Source organism: Capra hircus, chromosome 11, assembly GCF_001704415.2.
Source record: "Capra hircus breed San Clemente chromosome 11, ASM170441v1, whole genome shotgun sequence".
NCBI classification, from domain to species: Eukaryota; Metazoa; Chordata; class Mammalia; order Artiodactyla; family Bovidae; genus Capra; species Capra hircus.
The window spans coordinates 102,536,831-102,563,914 of record NC_030818.1 but is presented as its reverse complement, the minus strand read 5'-3'; the positions used below and the strand labels follow the sequence as shown (position 1 = coordinate 102,563,914).

General features: G+C 61.6%; 1 protein-coding gene across 4 annotated transcripts in view; it reads left to right on the top strand.

Moving 5' to 3' along the window:
- The window catches only part of RALGDS (ral guanine nucleotide dissociation stimulator), a 41,713-nt gene extending 15,135 nt beyond the window's left edge, over positions 1-26,578 (top strand). Inside the window, exons 1-18 of one of the 4 annotated variants that reach the window (XM_018056051.1) lie at positions 2,443-2,665; positions 12,407-12,517; positions 13,737-13,930; positions 14,710-14,808; positions 15,639-15,832; positions 16,105-16,403; positions 17,402-17,617; positions 17,837-17,940; positions 18,385-18,469; positions 19,681-19,749; positions 20,160-20,246; positions 20,673-20,705; positions 21,043-21,164; positions 21,353-21,448; positions 21,716-21,917; positions 22,062-22,304; positions 23,471-23,585; positions 25,557-26,578. In XM_018056051.1, coding sequence (XP_017911540.1) covers positions 2,483-2,665; positions 12,407-12,517; positions 13,737-13,930; positions 14,710-14,808; positions 15,639-15,832; positions 16,105-16,403; positions 17,402-17,617; positions 17,837-17,940; positions 18,385-18,469; positions 19,681-19,749; positions 20,160-20,246; positions 20,673-20,705; positions 21,043-21,164; positions 21,353-21,448; positions 21,716-21,917; positions 22,062-22,304; positions 23,471-23,585; positions 25,557-25,732 — 2,628 coding nt within the window. In that variant the 5' untranslated portion in view covers positions 2,443-2,482 and the 3' untranslated portion in view covers positions 25,733-26,578. Of the gene's footprint in view, positions 1-2,442; positions 2,666-12,406; positions 12,518-13,736; positions 13,931-14,709; positions 14,809-15,638; positions 15,833-16,104; positions 16,404-17,401; positions 17,618-17,836; positions 17,941-18,384; positions 18,470-19,680; positions 19,750-20,159; positions 20,247-20,672; positions 20,706-21,042; positions 21,165-21,352; positions 21,449-21,715; positions 21,918-22,061; positions 22,305-23,470; positions 23,586-25,556 lie in introns of those variants that run through there. The other 3 variants (XM_018056054.1, XM_018056053.1, XM_018056055.1) reach the window with 3 other exon arrangements.

The window sequence follows — 27,084 nt, the reverse complement described above, 5'->3', positions numbered from 1 at the left end:
GCCTGGCGTGCTGCAGTCCATGAGGTTGCAAAGAGTCGGACACGGCTGAGCAACTGGACAGCAACTCCCTGTGTGACGGTCCTCCTGTGGTGGGTCATGGCACACGGGGTCTTGTCAGTGAGCCTGCACAGAGTGAGTTCCTTTGAAAGTGCAAGTGTTAGTTTCTAAGTCATGTTGCGACCTCATGGACTGTAGCCCACTGGGCTCCTCTGTCCCTGAAATTCTCCAGGTAAGAATACTGGAGTGGGTTGCCGTTCCCTTCTCCAGGGGATCCTCCCAACCCAGGAATCAATGTCTCCTACGACTCCGGCAATGCAGGAGGATTCTTTACTGTCTGAGGCCCTGTGGCCTGTAATTCCTTTGGCAGAACAGTATACATCCAGAGCAGTACATGGAAATCCACATCCCCACTCTGAATGCTTTCTTAAGGTTACTTCCTAAGAGTGAGGTTGTCATATCTAAGGGCATGAGTGTTTTCTAAAATTTTATTTTATTGAAGCAGAGTTGATTTACAATGTTATCTTAACTTCTCAAGTGTACAGCAAAGGGATTCGGTTATGCATATATGCATACTTTTTCATGGCATGAAGGTTTTTAATGCCTATAATAGAAGTCCTCAGGCTGTCTTCCGTGGGTCTTTGTCAAAGCCTTCCTTGTGCCTGAGGGAGGACCATGCACCTGCTGCAGATGTGCGCTGCACATCTGGTGGGCACACAGGTCAGAGGGAGCGGGTGGGGCCCGCTGTCCATGGATACCTGTGCGGGGCTCAGGGTGGGTGAGCCATATATGCTTATGGGCTGAGCAGTCCGGACCCACCCCCTCGTTTTGCAGATGGGAAACTGAGGCCCAGGGGTACGGAACCAGTTCTGGAGAGGTGGGTGGCATTGCCAGGGCTGCTGACAGCGACCGCCAACCGCTGAGAGGGCTGAGAGCTGAGGCCAGGCGGGGCAGGCCTGGGCAGTGTGTTGGTGTGAGGGAGGAACGTTCTCACTGGTTTCTAGAAAGAGCAGCTGAGGCTCCCCAGCCAGCCCTCAGCATCCTCAAGGGCAGGCTACCTGGAGACCCCGAGTACTCAAGCTTCCAGGGGTCCTAGCCAGCCAGGCTAGTGGCAGGTGCGTGGCTGGCCTGAGTCCCTCGTGACCCTTCACTCTTGAATGTGGACCCCCAAGCTGGTCATGCTGAGTGTGGACTCTTCCCCCTTACTCCCCTGACTGCCCCTCCTCCATCTCCTTTCTGCTGGTACCTCTTCCAGGTAGCCTTACAGCTGAGATAGCCCCGGCAGAGGCCCTTCCCCCAGCACCAGACCCTGACCCGTCAGTTCACTTCAGTTGCTCAGCTGTGTCCGACTCTTTGCGACCCCATGGACTGCAGCACGCCAGGCCTCTCTGTCCATCATCAACTCCTGGAGTTTACTCAAACTCATGTCCATTGCTTCGGTGATGTCATCCAACCATCTCATCCTCTGTCGGCCCCTTCTTCTTCCGCCTTCAACCTCTCCCAGCATCAGGGCCTTTTCACGTGAGTCAGTTCTTACAATCAGGTGGCGAAAGTATTGGAGTTTCAGCTTCAACATCAGTCCTTCCAATGAATGTTCAGGACTGATTTCCTTTAGGATGGACTGATTGGATCTCCTTGATGTCCAAGGGACTCTCAAGGGTCTTCTGTAACATCACAGTGCAAAATAATTCTTTGGTGCTCAGCTTTCTTTATGGTCCAACTCTCACATCCATACATGACTACTGGAAAAACCATAGCTTTGACTAGACGGACCTTTGTTGGCAAAGTAATGTCTCTGCTTTTTAATATGCTGTCTAGGTTGGTCATAATCCTGACCCTCAGGACGGCCAAATACAGGGGTGCAGGGAGGACCCGGTCCTGACTCCAGGACTCAGGAGCACATAGCCAGGTACAGGCACCTGGCTGAGAGTGTGCCATACAGCGATTATCAGCTGTGATCTTCCTGAAGAACCCGAAGCTCAGAGAAGTTAAGCAATTTGTCTTAGGTCACAGAGCTAGTGAGGGGCTTAACTGGAGTCTGTCGCAGAGGGACACCCACTGCTTGGCCGCATGTCAACGCGTACCCCCACACACCTATACAACCCGTGCACAGCGCCCGCGCCCGCCACACACACACACACACACACACGCACACACACACACACGCACACACACGTGCTCTTCCCTAAGACACAGCCAGCAACACGCGGCGGGGACGCGCGCGCGCACACGCCCCTCTAGCGTCTCCAGCCCCGCCCCTCCGACGTCTCCAGCCCCGCCCCTCAACGCCGCAGGCCACGCCCCCGGAGGCCAGCCACGCCCCCGGCCTGACCTCCGCGGGGCCGGCTGGCGCGCTCAGAGCGCAGGCAGCGCCGAGCCGCGCGGCCTGCCGCCGCCGCCCCCGCTGCGCGCCGGGCCGGCCCCGCGCCCGCGCCGCCCCGGGTCCCGCGGCCCGGCCGGCCGCCCGCGCCACTTCAAGCCGCCCATGGTGCAGCGCATGTGGGCCGAGGCGGCCGGGCCTGCGGGCGGCGCCGAGTCGCTGTTTCCGGGCTCCAGGCGGAGCCGCAGCCTGTGGGACGCCGTGCGCCTGGAGGTGGGCGGCCCCGACAGCTGCCCGGTGGTGCTGCACAGCTTCACGCAGCTCGACCCTGACCTGCCGCGCCTGGAGGTGGGTGAGCCTCGCCGGCCCGGCGCTCGGCCGAGCGAGGAGTGGGTGGGGACGCAGCGCGCTTAGCGGATCGCCCACCACGAGTGGCGGTGGCGATGGTGGTGGTGGTCACCACCCCCCAGCCCAGGAGTTGCGCGGGGGGAGAGTCCTTCCGCAGAAACTCCCGTCCTTGCGCCCACTCCCAGGGCAGCCAGGTGGGCGTAGGGGCGGCCGCCCGGCGGGCAAAACCATTTCGGGACCAGATCCGGCCCTGGGACCCTTCTCTCCGTCCCAGTTCCTGCCCGCTCCGCTGCCCCTGCAACCCGGCGGACCTGTTCCCGCGGGCGGTCTCGTCTGTTCTGAGTCTGCCTTTCCCGGCCGCAGGGCTGGGCCGTACTTCATCCCTGTGGCCAGCTAGGGGGCCTGCTTAGGCGGTTTGGCTTCGAAACGCAGGTGGTGCACTAGTGATTAGGGCGGAGGCCTCCGGGAATCCTCAGGGGTGGCCGGGACCACAGTGGCCTTCCAGGCAGCCCCCTTGGAGGGCAGAAGTGGACTCTGATGTTCAGAGCTGGTCAAAAGGGTGGGGGGAGGGGGAGGGAGACAGGCCCCCAACCTGTGGGCCAGGTGTCCAGGCGGGGAGGATGGGGCAAGGGCCTCTCAGATGGAGGGGTGACTCCCTTCTGCTTGATTAGAAAATGCGCTTCCACCCTGAATTTGTGAAGGTCAGGTAGGATTCAGCAGGGGGGTGTGCCTCTCGGGACCTCAGTGAGGGCTGGACTCCTGTTTCTGGTGCAGTGTTGGGAGGAGGGGGCCAGTGGGTCATGGGGAGCAGTGCCCTCTCCCTCCTCCCACCTGACTGTGCACCTGACTCTGACCCCCTGCCTGGGGCCAAGGTAGCAGAATCCGGGGCTGGGGCGTAAACGGAGGGAGGCTGTTCCTGGGTCAGAGGGCTCAGTGGAGGTCCTGATCCCCCATGCTGGTATCCCCCACGTCATTACTTTAGGCCCCGGTGAGCTGTAATTGCCAGCCTGAGTCTTGGGCCTCTCTCTGTGTGACCCCAGTGCCTAGACAGGGTCTGGATGCGTAGTTATGGGAGGATAAAGCGGATCTTGTCCAGTGTGGGAGAGTGGGGAGGGAGCTTTTGGTGGGAGGACGGCAGGCCTGGGAGACCCTTTATTGGTGAGCTTGGCGGGTGGAAGGGCCAGGCCTCTTCCCCGACCCTCATCCACCCACAGCTCTGGTCTTCATTGGCAGCTGGACTGAGACCCCTGGGAGGGTGGGGGCGGGAGCCCTGACACCAGCCCAGCGCTCATCTGACTTTCATTATGTCTGGCAGCTCCTCCGGCTTTGTGTGCTGGAGGGTCCGGCCGGCGCACTCACAGGGGCAGGCCGCCAGGCTGCTTCTCCTCCCTCCCTCCCTCCCCCATCCATCTGTATCCCCAAGGAACCGAGGGAGAGTACAGATCTGAGGCCTGCCCCTGCCCGGGGGTCTGCCTGCCTTTGCCCCCTCTCGCCTCTCCCTTCTGGCCCCAGCACTGGCCTCCAGGCCGCGGCTGCTGTTTAGATATCAAAGGGGAAGCTTCTGGCTAGTGCAGGAAAGCCAGGGTCCTGGCAGGAGAGAAGGCCACTGCCGGAAACCAAACACAATGACCATTTACCGTGAGCTAGGGGAGGGCGTGGGGAGTCCCTGTCCCTCCTGCCAACACCGCCCCCCTCCACCCCCAGCAGCTAATTTCCTGGTTGCGGTGGCCTGCCAGAGCTGAGGCAGCCGCCTGTGGTCCCTGTCCTGTCTGGAAACCACGAGGCAGTTTCTGTTTCCTCCCCAGGCCCCCTTTTCCTACTAGGCCTCCGCCCCGTCCTTCCCTCTCGAGGCTGCCAGATGTCCTCGCACATCTGGGTATCTGCTCGTCATCATGATTCAGAGCCAAGCCAGTGCTGACCCAGCTCAGCCGGCACGGTTCCGTGCTTCGTGGAGGTCCCTGGGCTCGCGCCCCCGTCTCCATGCGGGCCACCAACTCAGCCAGGCGGGGATGGGTCCCAGAGTCCAGAGCACCTACTGACTGCAGACATGACTCCCTCATTTGAGCTCACTTTGACCAGCTCTCTTGACTACGTGCCAGGCTCAGAAGGCTTCCCTCGTGGCTCAGGCGGTAACGAATCTGCCCACAGTGCGGGAGACCCGGTTCGATCCCTGGGTTGGGTAGATCCCCTGGAGAAGGGAATGGCAACCCACTCCAGTATTTTTGCCTGGAGAATCTCATGGACAGAGGAGCCTGGCGGGCTATAGTCCGTGGGATCAGAAAGAGTTGGACTGAGTGATTAACTCTGGAGCTCAGAGAAGTAGAGTCCTTGAAAATACATGCAACCAGCGAGAGTGCAGCCCAGATTTGAACCTGGGCCGTGTTCTTTCCTGGGCGCCGTTGTGTGCAAGAGCCCACGGGGATTGGAGAAGGACGGTTCTGAGTTCATGGGGAGATCATTACAAGTGTCTCTGGAGGCCGGGGGAGCCGTGGAGGGGCGAGAACCAGGCCCAGGCAGCTCAGAAGCCCCCATGGTCAGTGAAGGGCAGGGGTGCTTAGAGACCAGAGGTAGGTGAAAGTGCTTTGGGCCAGAAGACGTGGAGGAGAGCTTCACGGAAGAAATAAGCCCACAGCTGGACCCTGAGAGTTTAAATAACATCTCATATGAGGCTGCACTTGGTGGGAGGCTCTGCACTGAGCAGTGTGCACGCATGGTGTCTGTTTGGGATCACGATCACCCGCCGTCCATTTAACAGATGGAACAACCAAGGCACTAAGTTGCACAGACTTGCCAGTAAGTGGCAGGGGCAGGATTCTGACCCTAGGCACTAAGCCTGGAAGCCGTGAGCTCAGCGTGGGCGTGGAATGAAAGGAGGAGGGCTTCAGAGATGTGAGGGGGAAACCTGTCTCCCTCCAGCCTCCCCGCCTCCTTCCCCATTGTCTGTTCTCTGGATTTCAGGGTGTGCAGGGTTCTAGTCTAACCCCCAGGGCTCATTAGCCTCAGGCCAAGAGGCATGATCTGAAAGGGGTGTGTGTGTATGTTTGTGTGTGTGTGCAAAAGCCTGTGTACCATCCTCTTCCAAGCAGGCTTCCTGGTAGGCTCCAAGGGGACAGCCTCAGATAGCTGCAGAGCCTGTCAAGTTCAAGAGGGGGACTGACCGGCTGCCACCTGCTGGGCCCCCCACTTCCCATCTTGCTTTCCTCCTTAGGAGAAGAGGCAGGAGGGGGCCAGTCTGGCTGGTACTGTGTCTTTGTCTTTGTTCCTTATCTGGGGGAGGGACTTCACCACTGGTCTGGTCGTTTCCCGGAGGCTCCAGGATGGCCCTGGAGCAGGAGTGAGTGGTGGGGATCAGCACTGGGAGGAGTCAGCCCCGTGCCCAGTCTGGAAGTTAGCCGTTTGCAGCAGTTAGCTGTTTGCAGGCCCCGTCTTCACTGCTGGTGAGGAGCTTTTGGAGGGGGACTTAGCACGGGCCACCCACAGCCCTCAAGCGGCCAGTGGGGCAGTTTCAGGAGGGTGCACCCAGGCAGTCGAGGACCGACTGCCCGGATGGTCCCCATGCATGGCACCATGCTGCCCAGCCTCCCAGACGTAGAAGCGCTGTGTTATTGGACCTGTGGTTTCAGCGAAGTCACTGTCCCCAAACGTGTGCTGCAGAGGTGGGGGTTGAAACCTGCAGCCCGGTGTAGGAGGGGGTCTCTAAGTGGTCCCAGTCTCCATCTGTTGGCCAGCCTGCGGCGGGGGTAGGGTATGGTGCTAGGGGAGCCGGGCAGGGGTGCCCGGCAGGGTGTGGGGTTTGAGGAGCTCTTGGGAGCAGGTGTGGCCCAACATTTTCTTTGATCCCCCCCTCCCCTGGGAAGCCTCATATGCTGGCACAGCCAGCTCTGTGGTCTCACCTGGAGCCATGATGTTGGCCTTTTGACCCGGGGGGCAGCGCCACGTAGGCTGGACCAGACTTGGGCTCTGAAGGGAGGAGAGCTGGGCTGGAAGCCTGGCTCAGCCTCTCACAGCCCTCGACCTGCTCACGTTCCCTGAACCTTGGTTTTCTTGTCTGTAAAGTGGGTTTGATGCCCCATCCTCTGCTTAGGGTTCTGGCGAGGCCTGAACAAGACAGGCAGCCTGACAAAGCGGTCCCCACCAGTGTCTGGCGCCGTGTCAGGGCCGGCCAGGCAGGCCTGCCACCACTGTGTTGTCTGACAAGGTGCCAGGGGAGTGCCTGTGCCCAGGGTTCTGGGAGGATGTTGGCCAGCCTGGTCAGCGTGGTGCTTCCAGGCCAGGTTCTTGCAGCGGAGCTTGGACCGTGGCTGCCTTGGCCATCCCACGATAGGGGCCCCGACCAGACCCATCTCAGTGGAGAGGTGGGGGTCTGAGGGTGCTGGGCCCTGGTGCACCCCCTGCACCTGCTGTGTGATCTGAAGAGGCCTGTCCCATCTCTGGTCTCCCTCCAGCATCTGTCTGAGCAGGGGCTGGACTCCACGTGGACCCTGTGACTGGCTGTGGCAGCTACGGTCCAGGTGGAGCACGGAGGCCTGGGGGCGACTTCACGGGACACCAGGGGCCCAGGCCAGGGTTCAGTCCTGCCCTGGCTGCCTCTTCCTGGCTCCTGACGGAGATCACCTCCCACCCACAAGTGAGGTGTCAGGAGGATTACGTGTGACAGGTGTGCGAGGGGCGTGGCACCCAGGAGATGCCCACACGTGCTGGATGCTGTGGGCCATGGTGGTGTTGTCAGCCAGCTCTGCCTGGCACTTCCCCTGCCCCAGACAGGTGCCCCTCCCCTCCGCTGCCACCAGCCAGGCCCCCTTGCAGGCCTGGTCCCTGGAGGCCTGACAGTCTGGAGCCGGTCCTGAGTGGGCAAGGCCAGCCTGGAGTCTGGTCCCTCCTCCCCCGGAAGCAGCGAAGCTCAAGCTGGCCAGGAAGGTTCTTGGGAAGATGGGTCAGCCTCTGTGGGGCTCAGCCCAAGCCGGTCCCCAAATGCCAGTTTCTGGGGTCACTAAGCTCCCTGGTTGCCCTGCTACCCAGGCACCTCATGTGGTTCCCCCAATCAAGGCCTCCTCCGGGGTGTGGTTCCTGGGGACCGGGAGTGTGGCCCACCTCTATCCAGCACTGACCGTCCACCCTCAGCAGGGTTCTATGCGGGCCCAGGGCCCAGGCCACCCATCTGAGGTGGGGGCAGGCTGGAGGGCAAGGCCCTGTTGCACACCGGGAGGGTGGCGGACACTTGGCATTTTCGTTCTCCCTGCCTCGTTGGGCACACATTCTGAGAGATGAACCAGGTCCCTTGACCGTCTCCCCTGGGCCTCAGCCTCCACCTGTGTAAAATGGGTGTGCGGCTTGGTCTTCAAACCCAGGAGCCTGTGTTTGGGAAGGCAGAGCAGCTGCCTCTGATGCTGATCGCTCTTGTGTTTTTCAACAAAAGGCACTCCAACAAAAGGCTGAGAGGTCAGAAAGCCGCAGGCCTGGTTCCCTCTTCCTGGCACTTTTAGAATGGCCCACCGTCCCTTGCACCTGCCCTCCCCCAGGTTCCCGGGGCATCTGGCAATTCTCCCATTCCCGCCCCGTGTCCCGCGTTAACTCGCCAATAACAGTGTCCTCACGCCCCGTTCCTGGGCGCTTTGTATGCCTGGCGCCCAGCTGGTCCTTCCTCACACTTGTCCCTTCTCGTGACCTGCCCGCCTCATCCTGTTTGAGTGCTGCTGCCCTTGGCCCCTCTATCAGACAGGCTCACTGAGGCTGGGGGGCTGCAGGACTCAGCCAAGCTGGGAGCAGAGCCCAGCAGGAGAAACAGCACCCCGGGGCCCGGTGGGCGCTGGAGAGGGGCCCTGTGTGCCCAGGGCTGCAGGTGCTGAGGGCCTCAGGGGACCTCTGTGGCTCAATGGCCCTCAGCAGGGTGCCATGAGGCCCCTGAGCAGTAAGCTTGTGCATGTGGGGCCCACCACCACGCCCCTCACCCAGCCTGACCTGAGCGAGACCAGGTTTCTCCATGTGCAGCCCCTGCCCCCCGGGGGTTGGGGGGACAGGGAGACTGTGGTGTGGGTTCAAGCCTTCCTTCTCCACCTGCCTCCCCCCCTCGGCCAGGTCCCCTGGGGCAGGGAGCATCCTGCAGCCAGAGGCATCCATGGATCTGGAGGCCCTGCGTGGCTCTGGTGTAGTCTCCACCAGAAATGAACAGGTGAACGGGAGTGCAGGGGTCCCCAGGGTGGGAGAATGGCCACCTCCACGTGTGCAGGCATGAGCGCCTTCCTGCAGGAGACGGCTGGGAAAGGCCCAGTGGGTCCCGGCGGGTCTAGCCTGAAATACAGGTGGAATCAGCTCCTGGCTGATTCCTGTTTTTTTCTGCCTTGAGGGGCTCAGGGCTCGGCCTGCAGTCAGCTGGGGACACAGCACCTTGCTACCCATCACCCTGAGAAGGCTGATCAGGTGGTGCCCTAACATACACCACCCCAGCCGTTTCCTTGTCACTGAGCCTCTGGGCTGTGCTCTGAGGGACGGAGTCAGGGGGTGCTGTGGGGCACCCTGGTGCCCATCCTGCCGGCCTCTGCTCACCAGGGCCTGGCAGTATCTCACTACCCTCCCTCCAGACCCAGGTGGTAGAAGACTGGGCAGCTGCCAGCTGGGTCCCGAGGGGCCCCGGGGACACGTCTGTGGGTGCCTGCTTGGGGCAGGATGGGAGGCGCTGTCCTCTGAGGACACGGCCGCCCTCGTGGAGTTGTTTTCCGCTGCTTCCCAGGTGGCTCAGCGGTAAACAATCTGCTTGCAGTGCAGAGAGGCAGGTTCAGTCCTTAGGTTGGGAAAATCCCCTGGAGAGGGCAGTGGCAACCACTCCAGTATTCTTGCCTGGGAAAGTCCACAGACAGAGGAGCCCGGCGGGCTACAGTCTACAGGGTCACAAAGAGTTAGACACGACTGAGCGACGAACACTTTCAGTTTTTTTCAAGAGCTCTGGGCAACTCTATGGACACCTCCCCTCAGGGCATCTGCTGTTTGCTTGCCCACTCCCTCCCCCTGCGGCCCCGAGCCCAAGCCAGAGCATGGTGGGGGCGGATGGGGGGGCTTGGCACTGCCCACATGGGCTCCCAGTTCCCACGCCTGCTATCAGCCTGGGTCACATGCTGGGACCAGGGCCCTGCCCTTCCTGCCCCAGAGCGTCCCATGGGCAAACGCTGTTGGCCACACTCCTTCTCTGGCCCTGGAAGAGCAGTGGGAGCGGGCAGCCGATGCCCCGCTCCACCGCTTTGTGCCCAGCTCCCCCCACCCCCCAACCCTGCAGCTCTCTTGGGAACCCGCTCCGCTGTTGTCTCTTGATAGTTGGTTTAAATGGCGCCTGCTTTCTGCGCTGCTTGGACGATCTGGTGTTTTTTTTTTTTTTTCTTGTTGCTGCTGCTGTGAAGGGCCGGTGTGGCAGTGAGGGGGACAGGGCGGGTGGGCTCCGCGGGGCTGGTGCAGCTCCCCATCTGTGCAACGGGGGGAGAGGGGGTGATCCCCCACCCCCGGCCCCGCCTTCCTGGTGGGTAGCCTGTGCGGCTCTCAGCGTCCTGCCCCGCCCCCCACCCGGCTGGCGGGAGGGGGCCCCTAGGGTGGGGGCAGGGCTGGAGGATTACATGAATCCCGGGCAGGGCCGGCCAGCTGCTCGGCTGCCGCGAAGCCCGTGGCTCACTCACTGCGGAGCCGCTATTTAGACCGGCCTGGGGAACGGCGAGGCCTCCCTGGGGGTCAGCCTGGCCAGGGGGTGCTTCTGTCCAGCAGTCCCTGCTGGAGCTCCACTTGGAGCCGGGTGGGCACCCTCAGTGTTCAAGTCCAGTGCCCTCTGGCAGGCACATCTGACGACTGCTGGCGATTTACATGCTCAGGACACTGTCTGGCTCCCGGCTGGACCAGAAGCGGCTGGAATCCCCGGGGGAGGAACAGGCCTTTCCAGGGTTGGTGGCAGCCTTTGTGGGAGGCAGTCCCGGACCCCCCCCCCGCCCCCCTCGAGAGCCCCAGAGGAGACGCAGAGGTGGGTGGACAGGGCCCTGGCCTGGCAGGTGGATGGCAGGCCCCTGACGTCACCCAGCACCGTGGCCTCCTCTAGGCGGGGGAGGGATGTGTGAGGCCGGGGAGGACACTAAGCGTCTGTCTGGGGTTTGTTTTCTGCTTCAGGACGGAGGATTTCTCCTCCGGATGGCAACACTGGACCTCCTCCAGCGTGGGCTGTGGGGGTGTGTGGAGTGGGAGGGGGTGCTCGGGCTGAGGGAACCTCCGCCTGTGGATTCCCCGCTGACTTCCCAGAAATGCCTGGCTCTCTCTCCGGAGGAAGCAAAGGGCCGGGAGCCCCAGCGTGTTGCCCTGGCTTTCCCGTTGGTGCGATGCCCGGAGTGGGAGGGCGGCCTCAGGTCAGAGGAAGTGGATTTCCGGAGGATGGCTTTCCAGGCCTCCCAGAACCCTCCCAGAGCCCTGGAGGTAGGAGGTGAGAGGCCCAGCCACCCGCCCACCTCCGCCCTAAGCCCAGGGGGCACTGATGTCTGGGGGTACAGGACCCTGGGCACCTGGTTCCTTCCCGGGGCCCCAGCCGAGGCAGCGAGCTTTAGAGAAGGGCTGTTGGCGGGGCCCAGGCTGAGTCAGCGCTTTCACTGGGCCTTCTCTGAGCTCTACACCCACCCCCAGCGGGGGCAGTGACCTGAGATCCCAGCTACCGGCGTTGACCTTGTGACTGATGGCCCCGTGTCAGCGAGCACCTCCCTGCACCTCCCTAAACTCAAGAGTTCTGTCTCTGCTCCTAGCCCCTGCCCCGCTCTCCACCCTGCCCCACTTCAAGCTCACCTCATCCCAGGTCAGGAGCAGTGGGAGAGGAGATGGCGTGGACTCCAGGTCAGCAGTGACCAAGGCCTCGATCAGGCCTTGGTGAAGCCCCCCCCACAAAGCCTGTCTGCCCCGTGGGAGGGGTGGCCACCTTTTAAAACAAGGGCCTCTCTGCCCGGGGTCCAGGAGCTGCCAGATGGCCCCACCCCCACTCCTGGCCTAGGGCAAGTCCTGTGGTTTGCGGTTCTGTGGAAGTCCGGGCACTAGCCCGGATGCCAGCAGCGTCACCCTTCTCATGCTGTGCCCATACAGATGGCAGTCAGGGAACTGGGAACTCCTTGGTTGCCCAAGAGGCACGAGGCCATGAATGAGCAGAAGGGGAAGGAGGTGCCTCGGTTTGTGGCCATTGAGGACGCCCGCACCTGCCGCAGAGCCAGGGCGCTGACTCCAGGGTGGGGGTCAGCTGTGGAGGGGGGCCCCCGGGGAGGGACCAGAGCCCCCAGGGGCAGTTGACCGAATCAGGGCCTTGGTTCCCCAGTCTGCCATTTAGTTGCCCATGGCAGTGTGCCCGTGGATGGGCGGTCCCTCCCATCTCCCTCCGCTGCGGTGTACTCACCTGTGAAATGACCAGGAACCGTTCTCGTCTTGGTGCGGGGGGGCACCCAGGGCCAGAGCAGGCTGCGGTTGGAACCTTGGTGGGTGCATCTTGTCCACAGTCGCCATGGCTGGCAGAGTGAGGATGCGGGGGCTGGGGGCAGTGCCAACAGCCCCGAGGGCAGTCCCCAGCCCCCCCTCTGTTATCCTGTTCCATTCTGGACGGGAGGTCCCTGTGGCCACCCCCCTTTGCCTCATCCGGGAACAGAAGGTGGCATGCGGGTGTCCTGCCCCCTACCCCCCACCTCCACCATCGCCACACAGCCAGGCAGGCTGACACCCCTGCCCGGCGGCTGGGCACTGTCTTTGCAGAGCTCCACGCAGGAGATTGGCGAGGAGCTGGTCAACGGGGTCATCTACTCCATTTCCCTGCGCAAGATCCAAGTGCACCACGGTGCCAGCAAGGGCCAGCGCTGGCTCGGGGTGAGTGCGGGAGGGCCTGGGGTCCTGGGGCCTCCCACAGGGATCTGGGCCCCAACCCTGCCCCCCACAGCCCAGTCCACAGTTCACTGCTCTCTTATTTGTCTGAAACATCAAAAAGACACTTTCATACTCTTTCCCTTCATGTTAGGCTGGGATTGTAGGGTAAGGAAGTTAGAGAAGGCAAAGTTCGGAAAAAGAACAAGACCGGCAATTTATAGGAGTGGCTCGCCTTTAACAAGGCGAGAAGGGGCAGCAGTCAGTTTAGTGAGCTGCTGCACTAACCCAAGAAAAGAGTAAGTAAGTACAGGCATATATGTGGAAATCTACTGTCTAAAGGGGGCCTGTTCTCCAGAGTTGTTACCCTGCAGGGATTATGCATTTTGCCCCAGTTTTTTCTTTTTGTCTTTTTCTATTGCGGATAATTGGTAGGTGTCCACCTTTATTGATTTGTTTTATTGTTTGGCCACACTGCGCGGCAGGCTTGCGGGATCTTAGGTCCCCAATCGGGTGGCTTGGTTCTGCGCCCCCTGCGTTGGAAGCGTGGAGTCTTAACCACTGGACCGCTAGGGAAGGCCCTGCCCAGCACTATCACGGGTGGCCGTCAGCCTGACCGCCCTTCCACACCTCTCCAAGCTTACATCATTTGACTTAATAGGGCTTAAAAAAAAAAAAAAAAAACCCAAAGGGCTCAGGCTACTGTACGTGGTTCTCTGCAGTCACTGTGATGGAGCCCAGCCCCACAACCCCTCCAGGTCGGAGCAGGGGCCTGATGGACGCACAGCCTTTCAGAAGGGAGGCCGGTTGCCACCGCGACTCAGGCTTTCACTGTCCGGGACCTGGGCTGAATTCCTTTCTGCGTCCGTTTCCCCAATGCTGCCCTGACAGCCTCTGTGTCCAGACGTACTGTTCTGGTAGCCAGGGGATGAGCTTCTTGTTTTCTCACCCCTAGAATGAGTCTGTTTTGCCAGAGCTCATGGGGATGATACTCCTCATATTGACCACTACTCAGCTAATAAAATGACCTCAAGGAGTTGTTTTTCATCATCCCCACCTCCAGTGTGAGCTGAGACCCTCGTTCCGTTTGGGGCACTCACATTCCCATCTCTGGCCAGAGGCCACCGAGCACTTGGGACCTCCTCTGAGCTCCAGCACCCTGCCTGCCTGCCCCTTGGGCCACAGTGCTGCAGCTGACCATCCCTTCCCCTTTGTCTCGCCCCAGTGTGAAAATGAGTCGGCCCTGAACCTCTACGAGACCTGCAAGGTGCGCACCGTGAAGGCGGGCACGCTGGAGAAGCTGGTGGAGCACCTGGTGCCCGCCTTCCAGGGCAGCGACCTCTCCTACGTCACCATCTTCCTGTGCACCTACCGAGCCTTCACCACCACCCAGCAGGTCCTGGACCTGCTGTTCAAGAGGTGAGCGCCCCGATCCTCCCTGCCCACCCACTGGCTGTGTGTCTTGGGAGCGTCGCCTTGCCTCTCTGAGCCTCAGTCTGCTCCTGTGAAAGCAGGCTGCAGGAGGCCTAACCTCACAGCATTGGCAGGACCGTCAGATTAGCAGCCTTATGCCCAGCCCTGTGGAAAGGGCTGCTGAGGGTTGGTGTGGTTTTAATTAAGGTGTTCCTCCACCGTGAAGGGGCTTCCCTGGTGGCTCAGACAGTAGAGAATCTGCCTGCAATGTGGGAGACCCAGTTCAGTCCCTGGGTCAAGAAGATCCCCTGGAAAAGGCAGTGGCTACCCACTCCAGTATTCTTGCCTGGAGAACCCCATGGACAGAGGAGCCTGGCGAGCTCTAGTCCATGGGGTTTCAGAGAGTTAGACACGACTGAGTGACTAATGCTTTCACACTTTCCCCCCATGAAGAAGCTCTCTGCCTCCAGCCTTTGGGCGGAGTCATCTTCTCATTTGTAAAGGAAGTTCAGGAGCCTATCTTGGGGTCCCCTCCTATCTTGGGGTCCCCTCTGGATTAGCCAGAGCAGGGATCGCTGGAGGCTGGCAGAAGGCCCCAGGCCACTCAGGTGTCTGTAAAGTGCTGGTTGGGGTTCATTCATCCAGCAAATCTGTATGAAGCACCTACTGTGTGCAGGCACTTTTCTGGGCTTTTGGCTTAATTCAGGGAAGGGAGCAGATAGAATCCTGCCCTCCCGGGCTTCCATGCGAGTCAGGGGGTCAGCCAGTAACGCTGGACGTCATAGCAGGTACGGTAGATGTGACGCCCTCACGGCCTCCTCTAGATACGGGTGCATCCTTCCTTACTCCAGCGAGGACGGCGGACCCCAGGACCAACTCAGAAAGTGAGTGCACCTCAGGTCTGGTGGGAGGGTCTCCCGTCTACAGGTTGGGGTCCAGCGGGGGCTGAGGCTGGGGAGGCCTGGGCAGAACCCTGGCTCCCCCACATCTTGTGATTCCCGCTGGAAGGTCGAGGTCTGGGCGCTTCTGCAGGATGAAGGGGGTCGGAGGGCTTTGGCTGGGGTCCCGGGTCCCCAGGGAGCAGAGGGGAGGCAGGGGGCTCAGAGCTGTGTCCTGAGAGCAAGTTCAGGTGTAGGAGGCTCATGATGGCTGGGCAGGGTGCTTTGCTTGTCCCCTCCTCCCTCCCGTGTTTATGCAGCACCTACTGTGTGCAGCACGGCCAGGCCAAACCAATAAAGAGAGCCTGGCCTCCTGCAGCTCCCTTTGGAGGGAGGTTCAGAGTGGGGGCGGGGGCCCAGAGTTGGGGTGGGGGCCAAGAGTGGGGGTACCCAGAGTGGGGGCAGGTGTTCAGAGTGGGGTGGGGGCCCAAGAGTGGGGTGGGGGGTTCAGAGTGGGGTAGGGAGCCAAGAGTGGGGTGGGGAGCCAAGAGTGGGGGCGGGGGCCAAGAGTGGGGTGGGGGCCCAGAGTTGGGGGGGACCCAGAGTGGGGGTGGGAGCAGACAGGAGAGAGTCGGGCTCTCCCAGGAAGGGAGAGGTGGTCACCGTGGACAGAGGGCTCCCTCCAGCTGTGACTGCCAGCCCCCCTGCTGACCAGGCCTTGGCGTCCAGATGGGTGGGGCGAGCCCAGAAGCCCGGCCCCCCAGGGGGTGCCAGGGGAGGGTCGAGAGGAAGGGAAGGCCAGGCCCTGACTCTGCTGCCCGCCTGCCTGCCCCCAGTGCTATCTCCTCTATCCTGGGCACCTGGCTGGACCAGTATTCGGAGGACTTCTGTCAGCCCCCCGACTTCCCCTGCCTCAGGCAGCTGGTGGCCTACGTGCAGCTCAACATGCCTGGCTCCGACCTGGAGCGCCGGGCCCACCTCCTCCTGGCCCAGCTGGAGCACGCGGACCTCGGCGAGGCAGAGCCGGAGGGTGAGGAGGTTGGGGTGGGCGCTGGACTCAGGGGGGCCGCCCCCATGGCAGAGCCAGAGGGTGAGGAGGGCGGGGTGAGCGCTGGACTCAGGGGGGCGCCCCCAAGGCAGCTACTGGGCTGGGAGCAGAGACTGGCCTCCAAGTGCCTGCGTGGGGACCATCAGGGATGACGTCCTGTTGTGGGCTTTGGGACCAAGGCTTCTCTGGAAGGCAGGGGCGTGCTTTCTGTCTTGGAAGGGCAGGCGTGGCACTGACCTTTTCTCCTCTTGCAGCTCTGTCTCCAGCTCCAGTTCCAGCTCTGAAACCAGCTGCTGAGCCAGAGCCCACACTAGGCCCAGACCTCGAGCCCGCTCCAGCACTGGCCCCAGAGCCAGCCCCGACGCCAGCTCCAACGCCACCTCCAGAGCTCGAGCCAGCTCTCTCGCAAACTCTAGAGCTCGAGCCGGCTGCAGCCCCAGAGCCCCCCTGGCCTTTGCCCGTGGCTGCAGAGAACGGACTTGGGGAGGAGAAGCCCCACCTCCTGGCGTTCCCTCCTGACCTTGTGGCGGAGCAGTTCACGCTGATGGATGCGGTAGGCAACCTGTCTCGGCAAGGGTGGCCGTGGGCACCCCTTCCCTCTGGCCTCTGCCACCCAGACCCTCTGGGCCCCGTCCAGAGCAGCTGGTGGTGATTTAGTCACTAACTCATGTCCGACTCTTGTGACCTCTATGGACTGTAGCCCACCAGGCTCCTCTGTCCACGGGATTTTTCCAGGCAAGAATACTGGAGTGGGTTGCCATTTCCTTCTCCAGGGAATCTTCCCCACCCAGGAATTGAACCCGGGTCTTCTGCATTACAGGCAGATTCTTTACCGACTGAGCTATGAGGGAAGCCCAGAGCAGGCGTCCCGCCCCAAGTTCCAGTGCCACGGTTATAATTGTGTCACCTGGGCAAGTTTCCTCGCCCCAAGGCCTTGGTGGCCCTCCAGGCTATGGACCTGGGACCCTGCCCTCCTCATCCATTGACTGTGGATGACACTGGGTGGAACAGTCGGAAGTTGGGTGGGGTCTGGCCCCCTTGGGAGGGGACAGGAGGGCTTGCTGAGGTGCCACCAGCTCCACGGACCACCCCCCGCCCTGGGTCTGCTAAGCAGGCCTCGGGGGCTTCTGTGTTTATCAGGCGCCTGATGTGCATTAGAGACCAGGGCAGGCAGCAAAGGCCGCGGTTGTAGCGCCCAGGTGAAGGTGTGTCCGCACAGGGGACAGGCCCGAACCGCGACCTCGGGCTAAGATGCCGCTGGTCTGGGCAGGTGTGAGCCTCTTCTGGTGCTGCGATTCAGGATGGGCTGGTGACAAGGCCCAGCTAGCTCGCTCCTGCCAGTTTCATCCTGGGTCATTGATGTGCTGGACGCCCACAGTCAACAGGGAACAAAACCCTGAGACTTCACTCCCCAAGTCAGCTCCCCCCACCCCCCGCACCACCTCCCCAGCTTCCTGAGCTCCCAGCTCTGACCAGGGACCCTGGGGAGGTGGGGGGGGATACCCGGGGTGCGGCAGAGCCAGGTAACCCTCCCCCTGCCCCTCCCCCCAGGAGCTGTTCAAGAAGGTGGTCCCCTACCACTGCCTGGGCTCCATCTGGTCCCAGCGGGACAAGAAAGGGAAGGAGCACCTGGCCCCCACCGTCCGCGCCACCGTCACCCAGTTCAACAGCGTGGCCAACTGCGTCATCACCACCTGCCTCGGGGACCGGAGCGTGTCGGCCCGCCACCGGGCCAGGGTGGTGGAGCACTGGATCGAGGTGGCCAGGGTATGCATGCCCTCCAGGGCCCGGGGACCCACCCCTTTCCACCACGGGATTGAGTTCAGACCTTCCCCCTGGTGGGGGGCGGGTTGGCGTTACTCACGGGGCCCCAGGAGCGCCTCCCAAGGCATCAGTCTCTTCCGGGAGGGAGCTCCCCGCTGAGGGGGACCAAAGCTGGAGCAGGGAAGCTGGGTGCCCTTCATGGCCTGTCCCCTTGACCCCCAGGAGTGCCGAGTCCTCAAGAACTTCTCCTCCCTCTACGCAATCCTCTCTGCCCTGCAGAGCAACTCCATCCACCGGCTGAAGAAGACGTGGGAAGAGGTCTCCAGGTGGGCAGCCCTCTCCCCAGAGGGGCTCTGAGGGCCCTCCCGCAGGTTTGGGGGCCAGCCCGCAGTGAGCCTGGGACTTGCCAGAACATGCGGCCTCCTGTGGGTGGGTCCCCCAGGGCCCACTGGCCTTAGGCCTGCGGCTCTGCCTCCGGCCTTGGTTTCCTGCTCTGCCGGGTACTGGATTGAGCCTCACTGGAGGCTTTTCTGTGTTTATTTCACAGCCACACAATTCTGTCCGCTTAATATCAACACAGCACCCCATGCTCTAACGGTCACGGGGGGCCCGGGTGAGCCACAAGAGACCCTCCCCAGGCGCGAGGAGCCCTTAGCACCCAGTGGAACCCTGTTTGAAAACCACTGCTGCCCTGTCTCTGGGTCCTCAAATGTTTTTGCCCCCATGCCACTCCCAACACACACACCATTCCCCACTTTCTCCTCTGCCAGGGACAGTCTCCGCGTCTTTCAGAAGCTGTCGGAGATTTTCTCTGACGAGAACAACTACTCCCTAAGCAGAGAACTGCTCATCAAGGTAGAGAAGGGGGCACGGCCTGGGCTGGGCTGGGGGTACTGCCTTTCCCATTGGAAGTTTCTGGGAAAACTCCTCCTGGGATCTGTTTGGTCCATGGGCCGGTGGCGGGGCGGGGGCACTTTGGGGACAGGAGGCCCTGGAGGGGGTGGGGCAGGGCTGCTGCAGAGCTCTGGAGGGGTGAGGGGCGAGATTAGAGTCCCCTGGGTCCGCGCTGGTTCCCCCCACCCCCAGGCACTCAGCTGCGCCCCCCAGGGGTAGTTGGGATCCAGGCTGCGGGTCTCTTCCCTCCCCAGCCCAGCCTGTCCCCAGGAAGCCAGGCACTGCTGCCCCTCAGCCTGCACTGTCCCCCGAGGGCCAAGCCCCCTGCCTGCCCAGGGACCCTGCTTCAGGGGCTCCCAGCCCAGGGTCCCAGTGAGCTGGCCCAGGAGGTGGGCCTGGGGGCTGGCAGCGTGCAGCTGCCTGGGGCCTCATGCTGCCCCAGGGCAGACCCTGCCAATGCATCCTGGGGACACTTCCTGGATTCTCACCATGGGGCCTCTCTCGGCCATGACAAATACCCCAGATGGCTGGAGACAAGTGCAAGGGGTCTCTGCATTCACCGGGGCCCCTCCACAGAAGCTTCCACAGAAAAGGGGAAGCAAAGTGGCTGCCCCAGGTCCCCCTGTCAGAGGTGGCACCCAGAAGACCCCTCCGGAGCGGGTGAGGGCAGAGTTCTGTGCAGCAGACGTCCAGAGGGGCTCCAGGTGGCTGTGGAGCCTTTGGCACGGCGGACATCCCGCCTGAGCCAGGCCCCCCCAAGTCCCTGTCCCTCTCACCAAGGCCCACCTGAGCTCTGGGCCAGGACCTGGTCCCTGGAGGGTGGCAGCAGGGGGCAGGGGTGTGTGTGGCAGGATTCCTGCTCTCCTCTGAGTCCTTCCGAGATGACGGAGATGGGGTGGGCAGCACCGTGATGGGGGTGTGGCCCAAATCCTGGGAGACCCCGCGGAGGGGTGTAGTCCTCTTTCCAGATGAGGAGACAGGCTTGGGGAGGCCAGGCTGCCGGCCCAGGTTCCCACCCCCGTGAGGTCTGGGTCGGGTGCAGTTCTAGAAGCCTGGTGTGCTGGGGTCGCTGGAGCGTTTGCACCAGCGACCAAGGCCAAGGTCAGTCTGCTGGTGACGTAAGTGGGGGGACAGGGCAGGAGGCCTCACCGACGCTGTCCTCGGCCCTGCAGGAGGGGACATCCAAGTTTGCCACCCTGGAGATGAACCCCAAGCGAGCCCAGAGGCGCCCGAAAGAGGCGGTGAGTTTGCTTGAGGCTGAGGGTGGCGGGGGAAGCCCCTTGAGCTCCCCTCCTGGGGCTGCATTGCTGGACATGCCCATTAGCTAGACCCCCTCCGGGCCCTGGTGGTGTCCTGACAAGCTGGTGTCCCAGGGGACTGTAGCCGCCAGAGCAGGGACCTGGAAGAGCTGGGCTCAGTGGCGTTTGGTGGTGGGGATAGGGGTCAGGGGCCAGGAACTGTGTGATCGGGGGATTTGCCAAATATCAGCCTTGAAGGCGACTAGAGGGACTTTGGGGTCTATGGACCCTGGGAGGGGGGTTGGGGAAGATGACTAAAGGGGCCCAGGGTGCTCCAGGTGGGGGCCTGGATGGGGCTGGGGGAGAGGGGCCTTGGGCCTTACTCATCAGCACCCCCCCCCACCATGTCACAGGGTGTCATCCAGGGCACCGTCCCCTACCTGGGCACGTTCCTCACGGATCTAGTGATGCTGGACACGGCCATGAAGGACTATCTGTATGTGAGTGCGCCCAGGGGCTGGGCTGGGGGTCCTGGGCCCTGCACTCTCAGCAGAGGGCGTGCCTCGTCTCACGAGAGCCCCCAGCCGCCCCTGTGTCCGGGAGACACCTGCCTGTCTTAGCAATGGGTGACCAGAGCTTGGTGCCAGCAGGTGGGGCTCGGGGCTGCAAGGGGAGCAGGCTACAGCCCTCCCTCAGGCGGTGGCTGTGGGTAGAAAGAGGCTGGGTCCTCCTGCCCCGGGCCTCAGTCTCTCCAGCTGTCCCCAGACCCAGAGCCTCGGGCCACCGCCCTGATCCCACCCAGGTCCAGCTATGTGTTGCGCTGCCCCCTGGTGTTTGTTCTGGGTAGCGCAGCCTGAGCAGGGGAGAGGGGGTGGTCGTGGGCGAGGGGGACCCTTTCTGATGGACGCTGGCTGTCTGCTTTGCAGGGGAGACTGATCAACTTCGAGAAGAGGAGGAAGGTGAGTGGCCGCAACCTCATGGGAAAGGGGCAGGTGTTGGGGGGGTGGGGTAGGGAGGTCAGAGTCCCACCTGATTAGAAACCTGGCTCCACCATCCCCCTACCTGTTACATTTTGGAGGAGAGTTAGATACAGAAACGGTGGGGGAGCTTCTCCCACCAGAGGGTGGGACAGGAAGTTGAGTCAAGAACAACTTCGGGGAGGGGGCTGCTGTTTAACCCCAGCTCTGAGGACAAGGTGGGAAGAGGGGACCCAGAGGCTGTCCCAGGCCCGACCCCCCCAAGCCCACCCCACCCCGCCCCGGCCATCAGCATCCCATCCTTCCCTCTGGCCCCCAGGAATTCGAAGTGATCGCGCAGATCAAGCTGCTCCAGTCAGCCTGCAACAATTACAGCATCGCGCCTGAAGAACACTTCGGGGCCTGGTTCCGAGCCATGGAGAGGCTCAGCGAGGCTGAGAGGTGAGCGCAGGCAGGAGCTCGCGGGGCGTGGCGGGCACCCCCAAGAGCCTGTGGGCTGGGGTCCTGGTCAACCTTGGGCTCTGCCACGGGTGACGGTCGGGGCACTGGACTCCATCTGCCGGACAGGCTCAGGGTCAGAGCCGCGGGTGTGGCTTCTGGTAGGCTCATGGCCCTGCTCTGTCCTGTAGCTACACGTTGTCATGCGAGCTGGAGCCCCCCTCCGAGTCGGCCAGCAACACCCTCAAGGTCAAGAAGAACACGGCCATCGTCAAGCGCTGGAGCGAGTGAGTGCCCAGGTGGTGGGGGAAGGCTCCCTCGGGGTGAGGGAAGCTTCGAGGGGCGATCCAGACAGCTGGCGCTGGGATCGCAGCTCCTCCATTTACAGCCCTGGGACGGGGCCATCTGCCTCACTTCTCTCGGCCTCAGTTTTTGCCTCTGTGAAATGGGTTGATGCTAAATGATCCGTTGGAGGCTTGAGCCCATGGGGTGACTGCCTGAGCACCCGGCACAGAGGGTAGGGGACAGGATAGTAAGCTAGTCCTTCTGTGCAGCCGCCAGGCCCCCAGCGCAGAGCTCAGTACCAGCAGCAGCTGCCACTCCAAGTCCTGTGACCAACTCAGGTACGGCCCCTACCTCAGCAGTGGAGACATTGCTGATGCACTCAGCGTCCACTCGGCCGGCTCCTCCAGCTCCGACGTGGAGGAGATCAACATGAGTTTCGTCCCAGAGTCCCCCGACGGCCAGGAGAAGAAGGTGACCACCCCTCGCCCCAACACTTCCCCAACAGCCCTTCCCAGCCCTTGGTTCCCAAGGCCAAGGTCCCCTACTCCATGCCAGAAGCCCCTCCCACACTGGACGCTGGCCCGGGGCACCTGCTGACCGTGCCGTTGCCCACAGTTCTGGGAGTCAGCCTCCCAGTCATCCCCGGAGACCTCCGGCATCAGCTCAGCCTCCAGCAGCACGTCCTCCTCCTCGGCCTCCACCACGCCCGTGGCCAGCACACGTACCCACAGGCGCTCTGTGTCCGGGGTCTGCAGCTACGGCTCCTCGCTGCCCCTCTACAACCAGCAGGTGGGCGACTCCTGCATCATCCGGGTGAGCCTGGACGTGGACAACGGCAACATGTACAAGAGCATCCTGGTGAGCTGGCAGGCCGCCCGGGGCAGCAGACCCATTCTGACCGCCGTGGCCATCCCTGCCCTCTCCTGGAGCTGGCCTCCCAGTGGGGTGGGGAGGATGGAGGGTCAACCAGATGCAGGACTAAAGAGGCCAGTGCTGATCACCAATGCTGAGCAGTGCTGGGGGCAGTGGACCAGGGGTTTCAGCAGCAGTGGGGCAGGGCCTCTGTGGCAAAGGGTTTGAGTCGGGGAGGGGCATGTGCCTGGGGCTTGAGGGGAGCAGCAGGAGGCCCTGGGTTAGGAACCAGCATCGGGGGACAAGTCAGGGGGTCAGGGGAGTGTCAGGGACCTGCACCTGGGGGGAGGGATGTGGGAGGTGGGAGCCCCTGTAAGCTGGAGCAGAGGAGGACCAGCAGGGACCCCCTCATCTCCCTGGGGGATGGGCAGGGAGGCCAGTTAGGAGGCTGCTGGGGCTGTACCAGGCTGGTGCCGGCAGTCTCAGACACCGGATATAATTTGAAGTTCTGACATCTAGCCAGCGGGAGTCGCCCACAAACACTGTGTGTACTGGGGGGCGGTCACTGGGGGGGACTCCTCATTCTCCAGAATTCAGGCTGCTGATGAGCCATTTGCACACACCACCCCCACCACAACCCTCCTATCCACCCCCACTGGGTCAGGTGCCCCTTTTTAACACTGTCACCTGTGTGACCCTGTGTCCAAGGCCTGCCTGTGATCTGGCCCTCGGGATCAAGGCAGCAGGGGTCCACACTGCCCACCGCTACAGCCTGCAGGCCATGCAGGCCTGGCACGGAGGCGGCCACCGGGCATCCAGCCAGCTCCTCCTCTCCCCTCCAGGGCGGGACCAGATGCTGTCTGTACCCAGACCACATGGATACCATTGACCTGGGTGGGCGAGGTTGAGGGGAGCAGCCCCCCAGGGGCAGGCGGTTTCCCTAGATGGTGTGGCAGGAGGGGGCAGGCTTGAAGGAAATGGGGGGCAAGAGTGATTGGGAAAGACCCCTCGTCATCACATGGAGGCCTCCCCAGAGGAGCAGGAGAAGCTGGTGTGACCTGCACGGACCCGGCGCCTGGCCAGAGGCTGTGAGCCGTGCGCACTGCGCTGAGACAGCTCTGAGGGCCCAGCCCAGACCCCTGCCCTGATGGCCCGTCCCCTGCTCCGTCCAGGTGACCAGCCAAGACAAGGCTCCGGCTGTAATCCGCAAGGCCATGGACAAACACAACCTGGATGAGGACGAGCCCGAAGACTATGAGCTGGTGCAGGTTATTTCGGATGATCGAAGTAAGTCAGGGCCGGCCGGGTGGGTGTTGGAGTGGGGGAGAAGCCGGGGGCGGGGGGAGTCACCATGCCCCAGGCCTGCCACCCCAGAAGGTCCCACCAGGGTCAAAGTGGGTTTTGTACAGACACTGACCTGCCTAGGGTCTCCCTATGGCCCCTGCTGGCCACTGGGCCCTGTCTCATGCCCTTCCCTGCTCCTGAACAGTCAGTGGCAGACCCCGATCAGCGCTGGCATTGTTGAAGAAGGGTGAGAAAAGGCTTTTCTCCTGGGGCAGGCAGCCAGATGGCTGAGTCCACAGGCCGTCCGAAGAGGCACTTTCTGGCTGAGATGGAAAGTGTGTCCTTCAGAGAGAACCTTGCCAGCCAGGACCAGAGCCTCGACTCTGAAAGGCCACGTGCCCGTGACCCTGTGTGAGCCTGCTCTGGCTGCCGTAACAGGATACCACCGCGGTGGCTTCCGAGGCCCGGGTCAGGGTGCCAGCGTGGTCAGGTTCTGGTGAAGCCCCTCTTCTGGGTTCCTGGTGTCCCCACACAGTGGAAGGGGGTAGGGAGCTCTCTGGGGATCCCTTTTATAAGAGCAAACATCCCCTTCATGGGGCTCCACCCTCGTGACCTCATGGCCTCCCAAAGGCCCCACCTTCCAATCCCATCACCTTGGAAGCTGGAATTTCGGGGAATTTAGAGAGAACACAAGTTAGAGTTCGTAGCAGATACTGCACACAGAGACTACGGGGAAACAGCTCGGTATTCTAGAAAGGGGAGACGGGAAAAGACTGCAAGCGAGCACAGACTTGGAGCCAGACAGCGTCAGCTTGGAGACTTCCTTGGGAGGCAACTCACTAAAGTCCTTTGTGCCCGTGTTCCCATCCCGAAATAAAACAGGCGGTGAGCTAATCCATGTGTATGCGGGTTATATGCTCACGTATGTACGCGTGCCGTCAACACACCAGAACTGCAAATATTGTGGTCACTCTTACCATCTTTCCCATGAGCTGACCGCCCATGCACAGCCATTACCCAGACAGTTAGCAATGACCCCTACCGTCCCTAGAAAGTGTTATTAGTCGTTCAGTCGTGTCTGACTCTTTGTGACCCCGTGGACTGTAGCCTGCCAGGCTCCTCTGTCCGTGGTATTCTCCAGGCAAGAATGCTGGAGTGGGTAGCCTTTCCCTTCTCCAGGGGATCTTCCTGACCGAGGGATCGAATCTGGGTCTCCTGCCCTGGAGGTGGATTCTTTACCATCTCAGCCACAGTCCCTGGAAGTTATTTTCTAAATCCTCTTTCACCTCCTTGCACCATTTTAGGTGAGGTGAACAGGGTGGGTGGGACCCGCCCATTTTACAGAAAAGGAAGACTGAGGCCTAACCAGGTTAAGGACCAGAGTAAGAGCCACACCATGGAGCACACATTCCAGCCCAGAGCACACATTCCAGCCCAGCTGTGGGGAATAGCTGGCTCAAGGCAGAGGGGAGGGTGGGAAGCAGAGCCAAGAGCAGCTGCCTGCTGAGATCCTGGCGCCCAGGGGGTGTGGAAGCCTCCCTGCAACGCTGCTGTGGGCCAGGGGCAAACCCTGCCCTTCACAGAACCCCAGAGGCCTTGTCCTAAGTTGGGTGGGTTTCAAGGGAGGTGGTCTGGGTTCTGGAAAACTTACTCCACCTGGAGAATCCTGTTCATTGGAAGCAGCAGGGGACAGGACAGGACAACCCTTTGCCAACTGCAGGCTGGCTTTCTGGAGTCAGAGCCTGTTTTTAAACAAGAGTTGTTGGTTTCCATCGGTGCCTCAGTAAAACATCCCAGGCAGGTGTCATTAAGAGGGGTCCTTGGTGGCCCTGGAGTCGCACTGGGGCGCCTCATGTCTCTGGATCAGGCGTGCCCTCGGGCAGGGGTAATCAGAGCCCCTGATTGGGGCTCTCAAGTGGTGCGTGCTGTGGGGTTCCCGTAAGCCCAGCTGACCCTCTGCCCCTTCCTGACCAGAGCTGAAGATCCCTGACAACGCCAACGTGTTCTACGCCATGAACTCTACCGCCAACTATGACTTTGTCCTAAAGAAACGGACCTTCACCAAGGGGACAAAGGTCAGACATGGAGCCAGCTCGACCCTCCCCCGCATGAAGCAGAAGGGACTCAAGATTGCCAAGGGCATCTTCTGACTGGCCCTTAGCTGCCAGCCACAGAGCCGCCCTTTCCAGGGTCTGGCTAGCCAGGCAACTCAGCACTTACAGACTGGTGAGCCAGGCCAGGCGGACACCTCTGCCCAACCCGCCCAGCCCAGGCCACCCCCAGACTCCCCTCTCACCGCAGACCTCCCCCGCGGCCGGGATTGACGCCTCTGCCGACTGGCTGACCTGGCCTCCCGTGGACCACCCGCTGCCTTAGGTGCCTTCTGCTGTCTGGAGCCGGAGGACTAGCTGAACCTTTGCCAAGGAGTGCGGCCAGTGGGCACCGAGCCTTGCCTGCCGCCGGGCCCGGCCCCCCGCGCACCGCCCGTACACCCTCCCAGGTGTGGACCACTGCCTCCGTGCCCGCGGGCACCCCCAGGGCACCCACTGCTCACCGGGTCTCACCACTGCAGTTCTCTCCTCCCACCATTCTGGCCTTGTCTCAGGCTGCACCAAAGATTCCATCATCAGGGCCAACCGAAGGCGAGAGGGTCTCACCCACTGCCCACTCCAGCCCTCCGCCGGGAGACGGGAGAGAGAGGCCGCCTTCACGGACCAGGCTCTAACTGGTGAGCGAGGATGGTCTCGGCTGAGTCCCACTGGTGTCGGATCTCCTGACCATGCACGTGCTGCTCACCGCCGCATCCTGGGCTTAACGAGACCACACGAGACGGGGGTTAGTGGGAAAAGGAGGGATGGGGGGAGGGAGGGGGACTGAATATTTGTATAAAAGGCGAAAAAAGAAAATGTTTACCAGTTGGGGAGGGGCAATATTTATTTGTTGTAAATAGTAAATGCTAGACTTGAATCTTATATTAAAATCCTGTTTCTACTATAGCCTGAGAGTTGTGGTAAATTTGTTCTTTTCAGGGCCCGTGCTCATGTAAATGAGACACAGACTCTCACGTTCTGTGTTCAGGTAGGAAATCTGGCCAGGTTACTGGTCCATTTTGGGCAGGAAAAGCAAGAAGGGCCAGCCAGCCTTCTCAGGCTCTCTCTAGGAAACAGAGACGTTCACCTTTCACAGACCGTATATTCACTTCAATATCATTACACTGGGCCACACGCTGAGACAGCTGCTCAGAACCCCTGGTATTTGAATTTGGAAGTGCTTTCACATGGCATAGTGACAACCTATGAAATTCCAGTGTTTTAAAAAATAACATTTTGATGGCTCGGAAGGTTAAGAATCTGCCGGTAGTGCAGGAACCACAGGAGACGCAGGTTCAATCCCTAGGTTGGGAAGAGCCCTGGGCGTAGGAAATGACAACCCACTCCAGTATTCTCTGAAAAAGTCCTACGGACAGAGGAACCCGGAGGGCCACAGTCCACAGGGTTGAAAG